This window comes from Grus americana, chromosome 11 (genome assembly GCF_028858705.1).
Source record: "Grus americana isolate bGruAme1 chromosome 11, bGruAme1.mat, whole genome shotgun sequence".
Classification (NCBI taxonomy): Eukaryota; Metazoa; Chordata; class Aves; order Gruiformes; family Gruidae; genus Grus; species Grus americana.
The window spans coordinates 18896029-18917710 of record NC_072862.1 but is presented as its reverse complement, the minus strand read 5'-3'; the positions used below and the strand labels follow the sequence as shown (position 1 = coordinate 18917710).

Genomic DNA, 21682 nt, shown 5'->3' with positions numbered 1-21682 from the left:
TAAGCCACTATCCATCATATTTGAGAAGTCACAGCAGTCTGGTGAAATTCCCACTGACTGGAAAAGGGGAAACATAACACCCATTTTTAAAAAGGGAAAACAGGAAGACCCAGGGCACTACAGTCCAATCAGTCTCACCTCTGTGCCTGGCAAGATCATGGAGCAGATCCTCCTGGAAACTATGCTCAGGCACATGGAAAATGAGGAGGTGATCAGTGACAGCCAACATGGCTTCACTAAGGGCAAACAGTGCCTGACAAATTTGGTGGCCACCTACGACAGGGTTACAACGTTGGTGGATAAGGGAAGAGCAACTGACATCATCTACCTGGACTTGTGCAAAGCATTTGACACTGTCTCACACAACATCCTTGTCTCTAAACTGGAAAGCCAGGGATTTGATAGATGGACCACACAATGGAGAAAGAATTGGCTGGATGGTCACACTCAAAGAGTTGTGGTCAATAGCTCAATGTCCAAGTGGAGATCAGTGATGAGAGGAACAGGTTGCCCAGAGAAGATGTGGATGCCCCATCCCTGGCAGTGTTCAAGGCCAGGTTGGATGGGGCTTTGGGCAACCTGGGCTAGCAGAGGGTGTCCCTGCCCATGGCAGAGGGTTGGAACTAGATGGGCTTTAAGGTCCCTTCCAATCCAAACCATTCTATGACTCTATGGTTTTCCACAGAAAACTGCTGGAGTGTATCCTCAGTACCTGTTGGGAATTTATATGCAGTGAATTCCTCTACTCTTTTCAAAGACTGAAGTAAGCGTAAAAAACTTGGAAGGACAAGCTCTGTGGGGGTCAAGGTTTAGTGCTCCACAGCATGGAAACTCAGACCTCTTCAGGAAGGCTTGTCGCTTGGTGGAGAAGTCAGAAAGGCAGGAGCTTCCAGCCTAGCAGATCCTGGGCACCCAGAGTGCAGAAAGACAAATGCCAACTTGTCCGTTTGCCATATTATCCTTTAACCAGCTGAATTCCTGGACAGACTACAGGTTCATCAGCTCACCTGCCCACAATAGCCTGCCCACACCAGGGTGAACATTCTGGGCAGCAGCATTGGCAGCGCCACGGTGATACTGTTGGTGTATTTCTGATTTGCTTTCTGCCTCATCTTCTGGCCCGCAAACACAGCGCTTGGGACTAGTTAGGAAAGCTGTCAGATTAACTGAAGAGGCTATGCACAGGAACAGAATTCATTGTATGACTAGCTAAATATTTGTATGCCACACAGAAAATAGTGTGGCATAAACAGACTCAGCTGTGGATGTACACGTGAAGCAGAATTGGCTTATGTTCCAGTTACAGTATAAGATATACAAGAATGGAATTGGGTACCCACAGTTGGGTTTAAGGGCCTGTCTGTTTTCCTCCATGTGATTGCTCATGCTCAGTATTCCTTATTTTCATATAGACCTGTAAGTGTTCCTGACCAACCAAATCTTGTTCTATAATCCCCAAAACTCCAATTCGGATAAAGAGAGAAACTCCCGTTCCTGGTGATACACATGTGCTGAGGTTGTTGCACGTGGAGGCAAAGCAGAAGCCTGAGGTGCTGTGTTTTATACCTTTATTCAAAACAAACTGCAAGGCTAATGTGCAAGTTGCCAATGCTCTTTATGCCTTCGCCAAAACCAGAACCATTTATGACAATCTTCCAAACTTTGCTAGATAATAAACCTCCTTCATCTCCCGTGTTTTGATCCAACTGTAACAACCTTTTATTTTTGCCTGAGTCAGACCAAAACTGTCTGAGCCTAGAAAACACTTTAAATGCATTTGCTTAGAGGTAGGATTTGGCTACACAGAAAAGGTAACTAACTATAAGGGAAATAAAACATATTTATCATTTCAAAAAAGAAAATGCAAGTAATCTAGCATGAGATCCTAGCTTTGTGAAGATGGCTGGAATTCTGCCTGCAATAGGCATTGACTTTCACTCCCAATCTCTGCATAAAAATGGAAGCAGAAGTTATGGATTGGGATTTCAACTACACTCAGAGTAGCTCCTAATAGTGTGGAATTCTGCTTGTTCTTCTCAAGCACTTAACATTTTTATGGAGATGTATTCCCTACTGTGGGTTCCCAATAGAGTATTAAGAGGTAGCAAAGACTAGATTTTAATTTTTTTTTTTTTTTTAAAAAAGGGAAGTAGTACTTTGCATGTCCTAGAGGAATACTGCTGACCTAAAGCAAACAGATTTACTATCTAGCTGAGGTAGTTTCCATCCCTACTCCATGCCACCAGCTGAGAAAGGTCTTACATCATCATAAGAAAAGCTTGAGTCAATCCCTAATCCATTTAGGAGAAGCTGAAGTTCCACTCTCACATTGTAACAGCTATTAGTCTCAGGTAACAGGGCTTAATTAAACAGGCAGTATAACTTTGCAAGCAGAATACTACATCTGCCAATTCACCTGAAAAATCAGGTAAAGAAGTTGGTAAAATATCTTGGTCTGCCACTGGCATGACCTTTGAATGCAGACAAGAACTGCAGCTGAACTTTTGTGTCCACTGAAGAAGAGCAGCCCCCGAACCTGAATTTAGAGGAACACCAGTTGGATCTTGTCATCCATCAATGGCTACAGATTTGTCTGCATGACGTCCCACCTGGATTTATCCACACTGCAGGAGAACGGGGTCAAACTCTTCCCACACCTGGCGGCATGCCTCATCCTACAGCATACCTTTTAGGTCAGTCCCTCTGATCCAATCCATTTAATCCTTGGATTTCTCTGCTACGTGGCAGAGGAAGCACAAAGGTTGCTGTGATGCACTTTTCTGCTGAGTCCACCAAACTCCATACACAAGAAACTACTGTTAGGGCAAACCAGAGAGAATTAACAGGGTCAGGACTCTGATCACCACTAAACTGGGCAGACTGGACAAAGTGGCCTAGAACGAAAAAAATTTTTTTTTCCTATTATCTCTCTCCAGTCAGCCCTTTGCCCTTCCTCTTAGTTCTGCATACATTTTCTTGTGTTAAATAAATACCTGCTAAGGGAACAGACCTCTGATGAAAGGATAATAAATGAGCTCAATATATACTGCCATTTCACGGGTTTCTGCTATGCACTGCCATAAATTTAAAGCCAATTATGTTCTGTTTAAATATTTAACACTGTAAAGCTAGCCAATTTTACATCTTGTCAAAGATAATTGAAATACCCACTTTGTCCCTTTAATAGGCAGGCAGATCATCCACGGGATGGAAAACACCACTGGGATTTCACTGTTTGCAACTGCTTATTGGAAATGCCCTCAATCCCTCAGAATTTAGCAAGATCAGCTCTGACACCCAAAGCACAAATCTGCATACAATGTGAGACTGAGCAGCCAGCAATCTCAGACCAACTCCCAAAACTAAACTGTATCAGCAAGCTCTTATTTGCATAGCTGCAACACTAGAGGACCCCACATCCGCACATTATGGATTGAAGATAAAACTAATTTAAATCTAATCCTGAGGCTCTGCAAGGAAGCAACCTTTGTGAAACTGGTTCTTTACAGACACGCCTTTGAAGTGATGAAATCCAGTGACTGTGACTAAGCTTGTAAACATTGTTCACTTGAAGTTGCTATCAAATTCAGGGGGAGTGCCACCAGGCCAAAAGCTAGTTATAGGAGATGGCCCTGAGCTGATCAGGCTAGGATAAAAATTTCAGAGTCAACCCTCAAGACTTTCCTCTAAAGCATCCAGGTTTTACTAACCACTGGAGCAAAGGCGTTAGGTAAGCTGGAAATGCTGCCATGAAGGTTTTTCTTTCTGATTATAGTAAGGAAAAGACTTGAAGACTGTCTTTCAGATGCAATCCCTATAAGCAACTGAGCAAAACTTAACTCTTGGGACTGCTCCATCAATCTACCAGAGGTGGTGTGACATGTAAGTTCAGCAATCAGCTGTATAAATAGGTTTCTTTTACTGTATCTGCATTACTGAGTCAACACTGTCTTTCTATGGAACCGTGGCTGGGCAAGGCACCATGTTATATAAGTATTTTTAAGAAATATTAATATCCTCACAAAAAATATGCTACAAACAGTGAAAGGTATCTCCCTGACAAAGCATTTGCCATTTCTTCCCTTAAGTCCCTGTTTGGACGTTTGGGGTAAGCCAGCAGACAACAGGAGAGAAAGCTTGGCCAAAATTATCACAAAGGAAGAATTTGAAATATGACATTAAAAATCCTGTTTGCTTTCCAGTCCTCTGGCTTCTGCAAGTCATGAACAGGTGGCGTACTACTGTGCTGTGGCAGGGACGTTACTCAGAGATCTCCTAAGACCAGTAGTTTTGCCAGGTCTGGAACCGTCTTTTCCAGTGAAGCCTAAAGGGAAAGATCACGGGAGAGAGAGGGTTAGAGCTCTGGGTCCAGGAATCTAGCTGCCCAAATGCTCCATTACCGAGTCAATGCAAGGTTAAAAGGCAGCAAGGATCCATTCCCAAACAACCAAAGGTCTTCACAACAACATTCCCATTGCTCTTGTACCAGCTCCAGCCTAAAACCTGACACAAATGGCTTTCCTGGCAGCAGGCCTCAGCATGAGGCTATTGAGAGCCCAAAAGTTACAGTGTGTGAGAAGTTTTCTGGCTTCCGCAATGCAAACACACATGATCAACTTCTGCTGTGAGCAGTTATATATATTTCCAACTGCAACCCTGGCTCCTCATGAGACACAAAGTACCAGAAGTGCCTTACCCAATGTCATAAACATCAAGAAAGTAGATGCACAGAAGGTCTGAAAATTGTCTTAGAGCAGGGAATATTTCTTGCTGCACAGGCTTGCTCTGATCTGTGGCTAACCCCTTGGTTTCATGAAAGCTGAGGTGACCATTGGGACAGCAGAGGGAACAAAGTAAGATAAAGGAGTTTGCAGCTGCTCCATCTCTCAATGTACTGAGAAGAATGCAGGGAAGGAAGGACAGACAAAAAGGAGCAGGATCCCAAGGCTGCTTCTGGCTTTGGACTGGCTCTTGGAATTTTGCTATAAAACAAACCGTTTCCCTCTCACACCTATATTCCATTAGCCAAGCAAAGTTACTGAAGCAAACCAAGGCTGCTTTTGTGGTTTAGGAGGCAATGAAATCAGCTTCATCAATCATTCAGTAGTGGTATTCATGGAAGAGAAGACAAATGCTTCTTGGCCCAAATAGAGTAACAATTGAGTTGCAATTGGCAGCATCTGCAGGTAGCTACACAATAAAGCCTGAGCTGTTAACAAACCCCTGCCTGCTTCTGGATAACTTGGAGTCAGCCATAACCAGGGCCTTGGAAAATCAGAGTGGATGCCCAGCTACAAAGGCCACAGGAAAACATCAGCTAGCTTTAAAGCAGCTCTCTGCCCCATGGCAGACTTGCAAGTCTTGCGTATTTCTAATTCTGCTCTTCCTATTTCTTGATTTTCCCCATAAAAGACTGACTGAAAAGCAGGGAGTCAGTCATTGTTTATTTCAGCAATTCTTTCTTAATGTTGCAGACACAAAACCCAGGGCAGATCTCTTTCCTACTCAGAGTTGTACAGCGTTTATGTACAACCTGCAGGATGATCAAGCACACATATCCTCCCATGCCCTCTTCTCTAGCACAGCAGCTCAAAAATCCTCACCTGAAAGGAAAAAGCAAACCAATGAAACCCACAATGACCAAAAGCTCTGGCTGTGCCAATAGCAGAAGATTATTATGTGATTGCAGACTCCTGCTAACAAATCGCAGAGCAGTAGCTTCCTGCATGAGTAGCACAAAAGCTTGCAGGCAATCTAAGTTAAACCCAGACCCATAGAATGGGTTCATCCAGAAACTACCTGTCTGAAAGCTGCTACAGCTGCATGCTGCTTGCAAACAAGCCACAGGATCTATAGTTTCCAGTAAGTCAGAATAGTAAGTTTCCCATTTACCTTTTTAGTCAGAAGTTTTTAAGACAGGATTACCACTCCATCTCAAGCTCCTGAGCAAGTAACAACTGTCATGAAATTTTCCAGAGGATTGCCAGGTTTCATACTGTACATGCTTATCTCCACTGATTTTCAACTGGCTGCTCTTTATTTTTTTTTTTCCTTACAGAAGTGCACACCTTCCCCAACAGTAAAACTCCCCTCTCCATCCCTGATGCTAAGCATGTGGACACAGAGTGGTTTGGGCTGCAGTATCATGTGCTGCATTGCTATCTCCCTCTGACCGCAGCATCCGCTTATCCTGTCACATCTGGTTCTACCTCATTGCAACAGGAGGGAAACGTATTCCTCATGTCACCGCCCTCGGTCCCACTCAAACTGAAAGGAAGAAGAAAGCACCCACATCGGCTGTGGTTTTGGGCGATGCTTAAGAGCACTGCAAAAAGGCAGCAACTGGGCCGGAGGTGAGCTCATCATCCGTGAGCCTGCGGCTCTGCTGATGTCATCACACAACTCAGTGGCAGGAAGTGATAAGGGAGCAGGAGCCTGAGAGGAAACTGAATCGAGCAACTGAGGTTAACTACTCTGGCATTTTATCATGTGGCATTTCCAGGGACTTTCTAAGAACCTGAGGTTGGGTTTGGCTGCCCAGCGTCAGTTAGCTTGCTTCGCACGCCACACTCAACAGCGCTAACGGCAGCGGGATGAGGGAGCAGCTGCGCTGACCACATGGCAAAACAAGGCAACATCTGCCTCTCCTGGGTTGCTGGCTCTCTTCCCCCTCCCACTCAAGGGAAAATATTTAATGAATAGCTCCCTACGATGCTCACTGAAGGTAGGACTCAGCTGCACACAAATCTTCCTGGCATCTACCTCAGGAACAGCCCTGAATCGTATAGACTGGACTTGGATTTGCACTTTCCCAGGGTTATAAATGAGGCTGGGGCCCTGGGTGGTGCATCTGTGCATTCCTACAACAGCGATAACAGTTATCTGGCATCTCATCTCAGAGAAGTTTAGATAACTTTGCAGCCCTACATAGAAACATGCCAGTGTCGTCATTCTGTGTGCTGCTGATGCACTAGCATCTCTGCTAGTGTGCCAGCCGCTAACAGAGAGCGCTGTCTTACAGAACAAGCCAGGAAAGAGAGCACACGACTATCATGGAGGCATACTGGAGTTAATCCAGAATACTAGGATGTCCCAAATGTCAAGGGACCTTCAACTCTTCTGCCCCCCGCCCCCAATTAAGGTAAGACATGCATGATAGACTATTTTCAATTTCTAGATAATACAGCCAGACAATTTCACTGAACCATACCTATAACAGTGACCAGAACCTCAGATACATGACTTCTTGGAAAGACAATGATATAGATTCTCTTCCCATCTCTCTTTTCTGCCTCCACTTCTGCTGAAGTAGTCACAACTGAATTAGATGGAAGGAATGTGCTACCCCTCCTGTTGCAATGTGCCTGGAAGCCTTCCAAATTCTCCTCTGTTTGTAGGATTTACCAGAATGATTGCAGCCAATACTAGAGCTTTGGGGGTACATGCACGGTTAGCCAGGAGCATGGCTGCACAGTTTAGTCTCGTGTAATTATGATTATTTAATTTCAAACCTTGTGTGGCAGGCGCCAAGTTCAAATTCAAGTCACTGCTTCCCTGAGGATTTCCTTCCTGAGACACTCCTTCTTGGGCCACTGGTTGAGGCTATGAAGAGAAACACCGAAAACAAACACACACCTCCATACAATCAGGTATCAAGAGACAAAAATTGCAAATACACAAAGCAGATGAAAGCAAAAGCCTTTGATCAATGTTATTTAAATAAGACTGCACAGCCCTGAAAGCATCTCCATTTGCCAGCGCTTCCTATATCCAACCACACACAAGAGCAAGCAGCAGTGCAGGTAGTGTCCACACGCATTTGCAAGCGTCTCTGAATGGTTGTCAGAACCCATAATAAGCCACCATATTACCAGTCTTAGGAGACACACAGCCCCACACTTTGAAAAAATCTCCCCATTATGCAGCTGTGGAGAAATTTTTTCATCCTTGAGAACGCTTTCTATATTTCAATATATTTTCCTGTCCTGAACAACTAAATATTTTGTCCATTGAAAATTAAAAACCAAATGGCTGTTCTTTTTCTGGTGCTTTAGTTTTGCCTCCCAAGAATTCCTCAGCTGTTAAATTAATTTTGAAGTGAAACATCAGAATGTTTCACTAACCAAAGTTAGAATGACACATTTTGAAACATTAAAAAGAAAAAAGAAAAATAAGCCAGTGTACAAAATTTTTAACTTCAATAAATTGGCATGTAGCAAAGGAATTTTTTTTTTTTTTTTTAAAGTTACTATGCAGCTCATTGTTTTTAGTAACGAAGACCCTAACTTACAGCTCTGGCACACAACTCAATTTAACCACAAAACCCCAAGCCTAACCCTGGAACTGCAGCTACTACAATCTGTTACAGAAGAGAATGGCTGGAAGAGTTTTTTCTGACCTCATTTGCAGCCTGTTATAGATCAGAGATGGCTATAAATTATTTCTAGCATGCTATAGATGTTTATAGGCTGGGCAAATCCCTGAGCACCCTGATCCAATTAGACCTGCTTTGAGCAGTGGTTTGAATTAACGGATCTCCAGTGGAGGATCTTCCAACCTAAATTATTCTATGATTCTAAAAAAATAAAAAGCAGCATAGGTACCCACACAGCCGAGGGACACCAGACATTCAATACCACTAATAGTAGATCCTGGGAGCTATCAGGATGCTCCAAACTGTTGTCTTGCTTCTTCTGTGTGGCATAAAGGTCTCAAGGAAGAATAAAGTGGTAACTGAACTTAGAAGGAACTAATTTAATTAGATTATCATTACAGAAAAATAAGAATTGCCATGGAATTTTTTTTTTAATTGCACTTCTACCAACAAAAAAGAGAACATAGGACAGGAAAACTATTCCATCTAGGTTTGAGATGTTAGATTTTGACAGCACACATGTGGGTGCCTGTGCCCACAAGATGTTGGGGAGCATGTTCTCAACACTGCCTGGCTGCCCCCATTTCCTTTTCCACTGCAGGAGCCTGTCCTCAGGGCAGGGGTCTTTCTCTGCAGCTGTGTCAGGCACACAGAATACCCACAAAGCAGGGCTGAAGCCATCTCCTCTGTCACTATTACTGTCAGTTTAACCACAAGACAACCCTACCAGCAGGTGTTTTATAAACTGTCCCTTGCTCCAAAACCCTCTCTCAGACTTCTCTTGCATAGGATCCTCAGCTTTATACAGTATGTACTTCACTTTTTTTTTGCTTTCCTGAACCCTACAATAACAGGGTTTCACAGCCACAGCTTCTCTGCCCCGGTTCAGACTGCATCACGGCAACAGCAGAAGCTGGGACTGAATCTATTACTCCCACAGAATTTCATTGCCTGCTCTTTCCCTTACCAGACAGAAAGACACTGTAGCACTCCTGAGGGTTAAACTTGCCTATTTCAGATTAGATGTAGAATGCATAAACTAGTGCCAGAAACTGCCTGCCAGCTCCTCTGGAGTCCTTTGGCCTCTGCATTTGCATTTACACACTGTAGTTCATGGCTACACATACAGGACACATGTTCATACCATTGTCCAAGACAAGTTGGTAGCTGAGGCCTCCTTCCCCCTCTCTTCTCAACCTCTGCAGAATATTCTGATGAATATTCCTGTTATCCAGTCTCAAATTCAGCAATATGCAGCCTGCTTCGAAGCTACTTGCAAAGCGCTGCCTTTCCCAGCTCCCAAGGAAGGACTGTCAGGCCCCTCAGACTGGCTGCTAGCGCTCATGCGATCATCTAGATGCCAGTCTCTGACCCTGCTTTCACCAGGTGAGAGTACGCAGTGTGGTGCTGCTCTATTCTCATCAGCGCTTCTTTTTAGCACAAATACTCCTCTCCTAGCTATTGCTTTCTAGCTGGGTTGCAACTTGAGAGTAATTTCTAATGGTCAGCTTCTGAGCTCCCTGAAACTTCCATCTGTTTGCTTCCAGCGTCTGTCTGAAATTCTGTTGCAAAGAAATTTGTGACTTCTCAGAGTTCAAACAGTCTCAGTCACATCCGAAGAGTACTCTGCCAGCACCCAGCCCTTCCATGGAGGGGTGAGAAACCCTCTTATCCAGGAGAAGTTCTCAAAGCAAGGAGAACCCTGCAATCACAATCCTTCAGGGAACACCTATACTATCTCTCACTTGATTTTCATAAAGTGATCTTTGATCCATGTTACCTGGGGAGTCAGAGGTATGTTTTCCAGCCGTACAGGTCCCTCCCTGTCCCCAAACCTGGTTCAGGCTGATGCTGCGTCTCATGCTTACCCTGGTATTTTCAGTCCAGCTCAGCAATGCCCAGCTCTGTTCTTTATTAGCAGATAACGATCCCTCCCTTCTCACAGTCCCTTTTGTCTTGGACACTCTGCTTATATCCCTGCTTATAGAGTCTTTGGGCAGGAAAGTGACATCTTCCACGTAGAATCTGAGCTCCTTCTGACCCACTGTACTCGAAAGGGAATCAAGACCTAGGACTGGCTGTGCCTCCTTATCCCTTTCTGCTATCTCTCCAGTGCGCATGGCTCTAGTATGTATATCTCTGAGCTATACATGTTCAAGTCATGTTTTCTCGCTTGCTTACATCTAATTCATAGAAGAGCATCTTCTCTCCTAACCTACTGCTGCTTTGTATTTTTTTCCCCTCATCTCATTTCTTCCTCTCTCTAAAATACAAAGAAAACAAATATATATATATATATATATATATTTTATTTTCCTACTTTGCAGACCTGAGATGTTTCTTTTTCCTCCAAATGCACTCTGGGCTTTTCACAACATCCTGGCCATGGCACCCTACCACTACTGAAAGGGAGAACACTGTCCTTTATTTGTGTCCTTTTAGGTCCTCCTGCTTCTCTGAGATTTATCAGCCCACTCACTGGGGAGGATGTTTTGATCTCTAAGACAGTCATTTCTGCCTCCAATGCTTTTCCATAGAGCTTGAGGATCCCAACTTGCAGAGCTGGTTGGTTTAAGTACTGGTAACATACCAGATTTCCTTACACAGTGTATTTAAACAGCATAATATAAACGGGCTTAGGAAAAACAATGGGCTTTTAGCAAAAGCTACGTGCTGAACTAGACTATGATCTTCTCATCTGGATTCCAAAGAAGAAACAGCAATTGGACTGGTTTATGGAGTAGATCTCTTGTCTGGGAGATTCAGTTCTGCACTGGGTTTGCAGACTGTTTCCCTCCACCACTATCCAAGGAATATTTGTATGCCAAGGTCACTGTCATGTCAGAAAAGTCTTCTAATCTCTCTCACATTCTGACACTTCCTCTCTGGTGAAGATTTCTTTCCACGCCACCTGTGTAGCTCTCACGGACTGCTCTATCCCTGTTCTGCTGAACCAGACAGTGTCTCTTTCCATCCTAAACACTCCTGTGGCATCACAGCTGTAGAACAAACCTATGGATTCCTGCAGCATGTGCACAGCTTGGGTTTGGTCTAGAATTTTTTGTGGTAACAGATACACACCAAATAATGGTTTGTGGTGGTTGTTTATTATAATTTTTTAATCACTCCTAATGATAGATAACATGCCATTAATTGTTCACAGGACCTAATATCCTTATCAATTAAAAGCTTTCATCTTTTTTTCATGCCTGAAGTGTTCTATCTTCATCTACTGATTCTTACTAATCCTATGTTTGCTGCACGAAAAGAGCCTCCTGCTGGCAGAATTCAAAGTTTCATCATTGACCAAATTTCTCTTATTGCTTAATTTTAAGTTTCTTCTTTTGAGACAAACTGACACGCTCAGCAATCACTTCAGTCTTTCAAGACTCCTGGGAAGACAACCTCTCTGCCTGAGAAAGGATGGAATCTCTGGTCTGACGTGCCAAGCCTTGGAAAGGCTGTGGAAGACCAGTATGTCTCGAATTAAGTACAGCAGCTCTCCTGGGCTCTCAGAATTCTTCAGGAGCTGAATCTTAGGGGTGACTGGAAAGGCAGTCAGAGCTTCCCTTATGTGTTAGATTTCCAGGCCAGCTAGACTGAAAGAATGTCATTGCAGATAGAGAGCACGAGAAGAGCAAACACAACTGAAAATCCCCCAGGATCTGTGTGAATAGAGAAAAGGACCAAACACTGTACTCACCCATTTGCGGGGCCTCCCTCTTGGCCTTTTCCCATCAGAAGGTTCTACCTTTATTGAAAACAAAGTGAAAAAAATATTTTCAGCTCTCGCATTTGCTGGACACTGTGACTAATACACTGAACCTGGCTAAGGCCACCTCTGGGTAAAGTCCCTATGAGCTAAGTAGCAGAAAAGGTGAAAGCTGGGAAAAGATGACAGTTGAGGAGGAAACACCTACCAGACTATGCTGGTTGTGATTATTTGGCAATGGTGGAGGAGAAACACTAGAAGGAAGCTGCTGAACAGGCAGTGGCAACACAGGAAGGCTGGGAGGTGAGTTAGGACTAAGACCACAATAACTGTTTTGTCCAACAATGGCAATTAAAGCTGAGTTGAATCAGGAACAACTTTCACTGTCTATCTTTAAGCACAAAGAAACCTCCCTGCTTGTCCCTCTAGCAATGCTTCAAGAAGGGACATCCAGTTTCTCTCTCCCCCCCATAAAAGAATATAAGGCTTTTATTCTTACCATTTGTCCAGATACAGTAGTCACTTTCTTACTTCCTTTTGGCCTTCCTCGTGGTTTCTTTGCTGGCAATGGTCCCACAGTCTCCCCCTGGGATAAAAGGAGGAAAATCATTTAAGCAGGATGATCCCTGGGACAACTTACAGCTTCTCATTCTAATGTGTCTTAGACTGTCTTACACCAATAATAGCACCCAGATCACTAAATACCTAGTTGTCTCTGCTTTTCCAGCTGTGAAGTACATTAGGAGATGGCCAGCAATACCCCTACCCCTTTATCTTTTGGGCTGGGGAAAAAAATAAGTTCCCAGGACTCTGACCATAGTGCCTGGAATGAGGAGAGAAAAGGCCTTGGCCTGCTCTGCTCTATCTAACTACTGGTGCAGAATCAGAGGGTGATACCACATTAAAGTCTCCAGACCAGACAAGAGATCCGGCTAGCTCCTCTCATGCCATTTCCTGGCCTGAACAGTCACAGCCTGCCACATTAGAGGCACCTCTGAAGCCAGTGGCTGACATGCCCCAGAGTGCACATGGTGCTGCTTTCCTGAATAGCAATAATATCCACAGAACACTTCAGCTTCCCTTGCTCTTTGTTAGCACGTTACTTCCTGGGGCTGTCTGCAAATTCCGTCAGGCTAAAGCCATAGCATCCTTGGCAGCCTCTTAGGATGGTGTGCCTTCACCTGTGGCTGCTTCTTTGGTCTTCCCCTCTTTCTCTTTAGGCCTTCAGTCAGTGTAGATGAGCCAGGGTTCACTGGCCTCTCGTTGCTCATGTTGCCACTTTCCACAGTTTCTAGGTGATAATCCAACAAGTTATTTTACCATGGACCAGGAAAGAAAACTTGTCTCCTCTTTCTTTTCCAATGTTGTTACAGATTGTCCTCTACCTGCAAGGTTGAAGTAGTGAGAATCAGGCATGACAGCTTGCTATAGCTTTTATCATCTAGAAAACTCTGGGACACAGCAGACATTTAGAAGGATAACCATGCTTTATAAACATTAACAAACCATTCTCCTAACATGGCCCATTCCTCAGCTTTCTGAGGCTTTTGGCCAAAGGAGCCGATTGCTCCAGGTGACAGAGTGTGTTGGTACCTGTATCTACCTTTCCCCTCTTGTTGGCCAGTTTCATCTGAACTGACAAAGACAATGTCTTCAGCTCTCTGAACTCCCCTCTTTGTAGGCCTCCTTTGCCAGGGGAGGAAGGAGGTGGGAGACACAGTGGCGGTGGTGAGTTATAAATGTCCCAGTCAATGGTAAAGCTTCAGTCAGAGCATCATCAGATACTAAAGCTAATTCTGACACCCAAATCCACAGCAAAGAGAGCGTTATATCAGGATGCTTGAGAGAGCAAGTATCAGGGTACAAACTTTAAGAGGTGAATTTGGGTCTGGATCTGCCTCTCAAGAGTTTGCTCCTTATCACTGACTCAACAGGCGCTGTCTGAAGAGATGATGGCCTGACCCCATTTCAGAGTGCTCAGCCTCTGGTCCTGCACAAGGCTCACTATTTCCTACAGGACAATTTTTTGCTTGGATCCTGAGCGCTGGTTTGTCTACTGCAAGTTTTGTATCAGCAGGATTGCCAGTCAACCTCCTCCCTCCAAGCTCTACTTAGCGCCTGCTGTGGTTGGAATGATCCCTGATCCGACTTGTTTGCTCTAAGAAATAACCGAGATCATGAGCTGTTGAGGGTACATAGGAAACCAATGCCTTTCCTTGCTTCTGCTTGAGGTTTCTCCTCTGGCGTTGTTGCCACAGAAGATGGTAGTCTGACTGTGAGCCTTTACACCCTCACATCCCAAACCAGGAAGAGGAGTGCAGAGACCTTGACCAGAAGCTCAGCTGGCACCTGAATCCCAGGCATATTAAGAAAGGTAGGGGTCATTGCTTGCATGTGAGGTAAACCCTAGCCACGGATCTGAGTTCAGCTCCTAGATTGCTGATCTGCTTGAAAAAGGCACTTGCAACCTCCACCAGACCTTGGCCCTCTTTTCCTTCTTGTGCATAAGGAAGGAAGGCTCAGGAAGATGCAAGGGGCTGTGGGGACTGAGCCTGGCTGGACAGAGGCCAGCAGTGCTGGCTGAATCCTCTTCTGTCAGTAATTCTTACCACAAAATAAATAGCTGAGAATAGTGTGGCTGGGCAAGCAACATCATTGCTTGCTTAGGAAAGCAGGAATATATAGATGAACAACGCATTTCTACCTTCTGTGCAAAGCCATCCCCTTCTCCTCCTCATCCAGACATTGCAGGTGTAATCTGCCTTGCCTATAGAAGCTCTGTACCTCTGCCCAAGAAATGTTTTTTGGAGCTCTTTGCTCTACCTGTTTTGTTTCTCCTTTCTCACTTGTTAAATGAAAGGTAAAAACGGCGTGCATAAACAGCTTTGTCCCATTGGCCTTGAGTACTGCTGGGTCCCTAAGTCCCTCCAGCAGGCTCTACCTGAGGCAATAAAAGGCAGTATCGCAAGTAAGAGCACAGTTGCACCATGTAGAAGAGTGTGACTGTTTTCTTCAAAATAATGCTGGAGGGCAGAAGCTGGGTTCAGTTCCAGTTCATGCATAAGCAACCCTACCTAGTGCACTCCCTGGACGTCCCTTTGTGCACACTGTTGTGCCCAGCTCACAGGTGCTGCTGCACATTCAGCTTTTCTATCAAAACCTCTGATGGAAAGACCGTAGCTCAGGTCTCTGAGTTCAAGCTGCATCTGAAGGGGAGACAGTTAGGAAAAAAAAAAAGTTTCTTTGTACTTGCAAGCCACGCACAGTTGCCACCAAGTCCCTAAGATACAAGCATGAAACACTTTTGCAGTCTCTTTCAGAGACAAGCTGTGCTTTTAAAAACCGTTACCAGAGCTTTGTAGTTTGGTCAGACATTCAAGTTCCAAAGATGAGAGGGCTTTAACTGAAGCTGAACAAATATTCTGCCTTCTGGTCCAGCTACCATTTCCTGAATCTGCATTTACTGGTCAGAATTGGGGCTCAAACAGCCTTGTGCTGGTCCTGGTATTTGGGGCTGGCTGAGGCAGGAGGAAGTCACTGAGATACACAAACCCTGGACTGCCCTAGGAGCAGAGAAGCTTCAGTGCCTCTTCCCAAAGGGAGGTCTAAGCTAGCCCCGGCTTGTGCTGCACACATCTACTGCTGGATCAGCCCAGAGTGCTGCAAAGGTGGCTTGAAGCCTCCTGAGCCTCCCTGTGGAAAGGGAATAGACATCACCATAGGAATGGACAAGTGTGAAAGCGCTGTCCAAGCCAGGTCCTCTGGAAGAGATTAAAGCTGCTTTGACAGCACAGCTTCTACCTATGGATCACAGTAATTTGAAAGCACTGGTTCAGTGCCTCTTGGAATGCAGGTCCTAATGCTGATATGTGGAAAAGAGTTATGGAGAAAATATAAACATATCCTTGATAAGTATCGTATGTGCATGTTTTTCCATGGTAATGCCGAAGCGTAAGGAACAGGATGAGTGATGGGGTATGGCAGGTATTGTCAAAGATAACAAATGTAGTTATATCTGGGTGAGGCTGTGCTGATAGGAGGGCAGAGTTAAGTATTTGTATTTAATTTTTCAATCTTGGATTGCACTATCTGCTTGGTCACCTCAGGCTGGACACACAGAATCTAAAAATATCACTGGCAGATGCAGCAAGAAAACTTCTAGCTTTCACTCCATATTCTAACAAAATGCACGCAGCCATGACAGACACTGAAGCCATTGCTCTTACTGACACAACCTCTCATGACTTCATTACAACTGAAACCTGCATTAAATCCAAATTTTGCATGTCATTATTCAAGTGGAAGCAACCACAGTGTACAGAATTAATTTTTCCCCAGATGCAGAGAAAGTCAGTTCTTGTACAATGATTGTTTTCTAAATCTTGCTAGACTGATACACTCTGCAATGTCTTTCACTATCTCCAGACAGGACTGCAGACAAACATACAGAGACTGCCAGGATACAGCAGTGTCTTTGTACATCTCTCTTCCACTTTCCCATCACCCAAAGGCACATGTTTCCTGAAGCCTGGTGTGAAAAGAACAAACGCAAGCAGAGCTATACAAGCATCAGTCCCCCCGGCTTTTGTAAGCTTTACATGACTCAATGCAAGATGCATAAAAAGCAAAAGCACCCACTGCAATTCTACTTCACATTTTGTCAACAATAGTTTTCCATTTATATATATAAAAACCCAAACCAATATTGATTCCCATTGTATATCAAAAAACAAGTATGCTTTCCAGGGTCACTGCACTCCCTGCTGGCAGTGGAGCCAGCAGGGCTGAATTCCAGTCCTATACACTGTCCACAAGGGCACAAGATGTAAAAAACTTACCCAAAATGTTTGTGGGCCTTAGATGACCTTTATGTCAGCCATATACACAGCTTTGCAAATGATACAGATATGTGAATACATGTTTTTGGCAGTATTCAGACCTCTCCGTTGCAGAGACATCACCTAAAACAAAGCACCTCATGTCCCAAAAGCATTCCCAGGTACCTGACAGAGGACAGGGGATTCTCACAGTCTAACACTTTGTACCTGATTTCAGTACCAAGTTGTACAAAGCCAGTTTTTCTCTACCACACCAAATTCTCAAGAGGGAAAAGCTCCTCCTGGGGGCAACGTAGTTGTAGTCTAACACAGGGTATTGAAGAGTGTTCTCTGAGGGACTTTTCCCTTTGCACACACTGCAGAGAAAACCTTGGGGATTAGCCTGCCGACTTGGGCAGGTAAATTAATGGCAGAACCCTTTCCCATTTGTTTCCTCAAGGATGTTAAATTTTAGGATATGTCCTTGGGAGAAATATAGTATGACACAGGGATGCTTGAGACATCGTACTAAAACCCCCAAACTGAGCACATGATTCACAGCAAATGCTGCCAGAAAATTATTGTCTAGCTGCAGTGCCCACATAGAAAATATAAAACTCACAAAGCCTTTTTCAAAGCATAATAGGAGTGTGATTATAAGAGACCCTTCATTATAGCCTTAACTCTGCCGCTGTCTCTATAATAAGAAGAAAAAATATCCACAAAGCACAACTCCCACTTAGTAGCACAGCGCCATTGTTCTGCTGTCACGTGTGACAAAGTAAACCCAGGGTAACTTCACTGACGTGAACAGGGTCACTCTTCAGTCCCTCCGGTAAAAGAGGGAGGGAAGAATTTGGCCCAAGCCCTGCATCAAGCGGAGAAGGATAACAGACTTCGTTAGTCAAGACATCTAAAGACGGGGACTAAGGCGGCCAGGCAGAGAGACCTTTCATTCCAATAACCGTAGCAATAACGATCTGTACTCGCTTTATGAGAAATTACTTTCACCTTCCGAGAAATCAAATGCTCACGTCTTTTCAGATCTCGCAGCAGATCAAAAAATACCACAGCTTGTCGCAGTTCCCCACGGACTGTTCTACCAGAAAAGCAGGACAGCCAAGCGCTGGAATATCTCCCTTGGAAAAGAGCGGTGGTAGTAATATGCTGGCAAATGAACCTTTTCTGCCAGATTTTTCTTTGAAATGAGGAACTCAGGGGCTATACTAAATCAAGCTTGTGGCAACAGCAGGTAACTGCCGGAGCCTCATAAATCACATCTCAAAAACATAAATAACCTCTCTAGGTGATTTCCCTAGCTACTTTGAGTGGCTAAGTCTAAGCCTTCTTTGGTCTCATGCTTAAGAGTCGCCTAGTTCCCTGCCTGTTGTTTTTTTAATGGGCAATTTATTGTCATTTGTTCTTCAGCAGCAATATTTCCTCTCTCCTCCATTTTTAAACCCACTCTACCAGATATACACATTAATCTGATCTCCCCCATCTCGCCCAGCTAGACAAGGCAGTGTGTTCCAGTTTCCCTGGATGCGATCATATCTCCTGATCGTTTTGGTTGTTGTTTACACCCTTTCCAATCTGAGCTCAACACCTCTGAATATGGTAAGGATCCTTACGCTCAAAACTATTTTCAGGGAGGACAGCTTGATCTAACTTAACCTCTCACTTATCTGAGAAGCGTGGGCTAAGCACCAGTTCAGTGGGAAAAATTCAGTTCTTGTGTAACGTTAATAGGATGAACTTCTAAACCAATTCAGCTAGCAAGCTATTCTACCACCAGCATACCCTGACTGATAAAATATCCAGTTCAGAAGACAGAAACTAGTTAAGCTTACAGAGGACAAAAAAAAAAAAAAAAAAAAAAAGAAATGCAGGAACTGCACAGACTTCCACGCTTCACATCAGTGCTAGGGACCAGCTTAAGGCCTGAACGGGAACTTCTGTAGCTCTACCTACAGAGTTACATTTCCGACTTTGTTATAGACTTCTCTGTGTAACCCTAATGAAAGGGCCTTTATGTGTTTCAGTTCCCCATCCAGAAAATGGTGCGTAGTTCCCTGACTGCTGAGCTATGCTGGTGCTGGGGCTGAGGGGAAAGAACCCGAGTGAGGCAGGAAGAAGCCACCCTGTCTGTGCCTGTTCTTCAGAGACAGCCAGCAAGGTAGGCAGGTGCTGCTAGCTGGGATAGGAGCTTATGGACTGAAGACCTATCTACTAGGAAACAGTGCCAGGAGCTTTTTTTTTTTTCAATTTTTTACCTGCACAGCTACATGGGAAAAGGGTTGTTAATCACTGAGTTTCAAGCAATGAGGACATGAACGGTCTGTTTTCCATTTCCCAGATCATGAGCACCCAGCTTCACCACAACATCAGTACACTGCAAGAGTGCTTTCTTAAACAAACCTACACTTGACGCAGTGCCTGCTAACATATTTCTCTCTGTCCAGATACGTGAGCCAGTTACTGCTCTGAGAGGTACTACGCTCATCCTAATCCATACCACAACTAATCACAGAAATACTACCATGGCTCTGCTGTAGCTAGCCTAAAATATTCCCGTTCCTTCCTCAGAAAAGTGAGGCTTTGCGCTTGCTGTGGAACGAGTCAGGCCATGCATAGAGTCCTAGTTGCACCAAGGTCCTATGTGTTTCTGTATGTGCAGGACATTCCCTGAAGGTTGCCGCGTAGTTCTACAGTGAAGAGCTCAACATCAGTCCTACCTCAGTGCCATCAGCTTCCAAGCCCTGCCAAGGCCCCAGGCTTCTTATGGTCAGAGCAGGCAAAGCAAGAGGCAGTTAACCATTCCAGGAAAGACGTGGAAAAGCACTGCTGTATACCAAGACCAGAGAGGAAGAAAACTCTGGAATCCGCTCCTGACTCTGACCTTGGGCAAATCATGTCATCTTTCTGTGCTTCACATTTTCTATCTATATGATTATGGAGTAACACTGGAAGTATTAACACTTGCCCTCAACCTGGGGTGGAGGGACTGAGGATTAAGTCATTCCTATTTGTAGAGTAACACTAAGAACCCCCAGCAGAAAAGAACAGAGCAAGACATTATTAGCAGACTTGCACGAGCAGCAGCCCCCATGTTGTTGTGCTTGGGAGCACAAAGGAAAGGCTGTTGCAACTGAAGAAATACAGCCCAGGATTAGCCACATCCTGCTGAGCAGCAAAACACACCCTCACCCTCTTCCCCCAGGAAGCTGAAGACTGGTAGGACCAATTTGGCCCACAGCTGTAAGTGGAGTTCCCTGCCCTGGGAACCTGGCACAGTGCAGCACTGGAGCATGAGTGAGGGTTCCCCTGAGCTGCAGCATGTTGCTGAACTGCACAGCACTGCTCACCCACTCCCAAACCAAGGCAGGTAGGGGTTACAGGGTCCGGCTCAGGGTCTCTATCCAAGGAAACTCACATCCCAGACTTGGGACCCCAAATCTTGAGGCCACTGCCTGAGGTCTTAGACACCCTTCCAGCACTTCTCCCAAAATCATCAAGCAAGATCAGTGATACACTATGCCTCTGTGCAGGTTGTAGACTCCCTAGCATTAAGAGCCTGTTAAGATTCTCCCTTTGGGAATTTGCCCAAAGACCTAGACATTTGCTAACAGACGCTTTCTTCTCTTAAAGTCTCTATCAAGACAGTTTCACCAACAAGCAAGTTCCCCAAGAACTGCAGAGTTAAATCAGTGGAGAAAAAATAACAGTATTTGCAGGGAAATAAAAGGATAAGGAGAAACCTGTGGTTACTAAAAATTAAAAATCACAGTCATCTCTCATTTCAGATAGCATCAAGCCTTGCTTCTCTGCAGAATTACTATCTCTTTCAGCCCAGCTACTGACATCTGCAAAACACTGACCACTTGCACAAAACCAGGAAATGGCCCTCTGTGTTTCCTGGTGAGGACAGGCGCTTCAGCACCTGGCACGGGGACATACGAGGCACCAAGTTTTGTGCCTTAACCTACTTCCAAACAGTCTCTCTCAATTATCGAGATGCAATTTATTTGTCCCTGTGCCTTACTAAACCCCAGTGTCTTGCAGATGAGCTCTGCATACGCATTTTAAATACAGGTCTGCTAATGCAGTAAGAAAGGAACAAGATTACCTGTTGAGACGTTGGGCAGTGCCACTTGACCTGGCCCCAGCAGACCTAGCAATGAAGGCAGGAGAGAAAGACAAGAGGTATCCAGCAGCTGACACCCCTTCTGCACTGGAGAGACGCAGCTAACCGAAGTCTCTGCACACATTCATTTCAGGAGCCTTACAACGAGCCGAACGCTATTTATTGCGCTCCCACTTAGTGATATGGAAAGCAGCATGAGCACTGCCAGCGATCTCCTTCTGATGGCAGTCCTGAGTAGTGACAGCAAGTGAAACCGAGTTCACTTCAACCCGCCTGGAATCTCACACTGAACCGGCAACAACCAAAAATAAGAAAAATCCCCAACCAGACCACTTACACCAGGCAGCTTGTACCACTGCCCTGCTTACTAAAAATAAGGCCAGTTTCCAAATGTGACATGAATGATCTGAATAAAGCGGACAGATCATTTCACGGACTTCCCTCGTTACAAATGCTAGCAAGAATCACGCTGACCCTGTTTTATGAAAAAACAAAACAAAACAAACCAAAAAACCCCGAATGGGTAGCCCCAGGAAGGCTTGTGATGACAAAGTGGTTATTAATCTGAGTGCAAAATGCGCTCAGGGCATTTACTATAAGCCACAAATAAAAATGGGAAGCTGACTTCAGTTAAG

General features: G+C 44.6%; 1 protein-coding gene across 1 annotated transcript; it reads right to left on the bottom strand.

The window, feature by feature from the left end:
* Positions 1 to 45: 45 nt before the first annotated feature.
* Positions 46 to 21201, bottom strand: LOC129211266 (high mobility group protein HMGI-C-like). The gene is made up of 6 exons (XM_054838091.1): positions 21030 to 21201; positions 13268 to 13471; positions 12586 to 12672; positions 12078 to 12125; positions 7512 to 7602; positions 46 to 4324 (listed from the first exon to the last, which is right to left on the bottom strand). The coding sequence occupies exons 2-6, from the start codon at positions 13355 to 13357 to the stop codon at positions 4239 to 4241; spliced, it is 402 nt and encodes a 133-aa protein (XP_054694066.1). The 5' UTR covers positions 13358 to 13471; positions 21030 to 21201; the 3' UTR covers positions 46 to 4238.
* Between the last annotated feature and the right edge of the window lie 481 nt (positions 21202 to 21682).

Excerpts from the sequence above, each read along its gene's own strand:
- LOC129211266 (XM_054838091.1), bottom strand. The coding sequence starts at position 13,357 with ATGAGCAACGAGAGGCCAGTGAACCCTGGCTCATCTACACTGACTGAA. Across the intron at positions 12,673-13,267 it reads GACCAAAGAAGCAGCCACAG|GGGGAGACTGTGGGACCATT; the intron begins GTGAAGGCACAC and ends CTTTTATCCCAG. Across the intron at positions 12,126-12,585 it reads CTACTGTATCTGGACAAATG|GTAGAACCTTCTGATGGGAA; the intron begins GTAAGAATAAAA and ends TTTTCAATAAAG.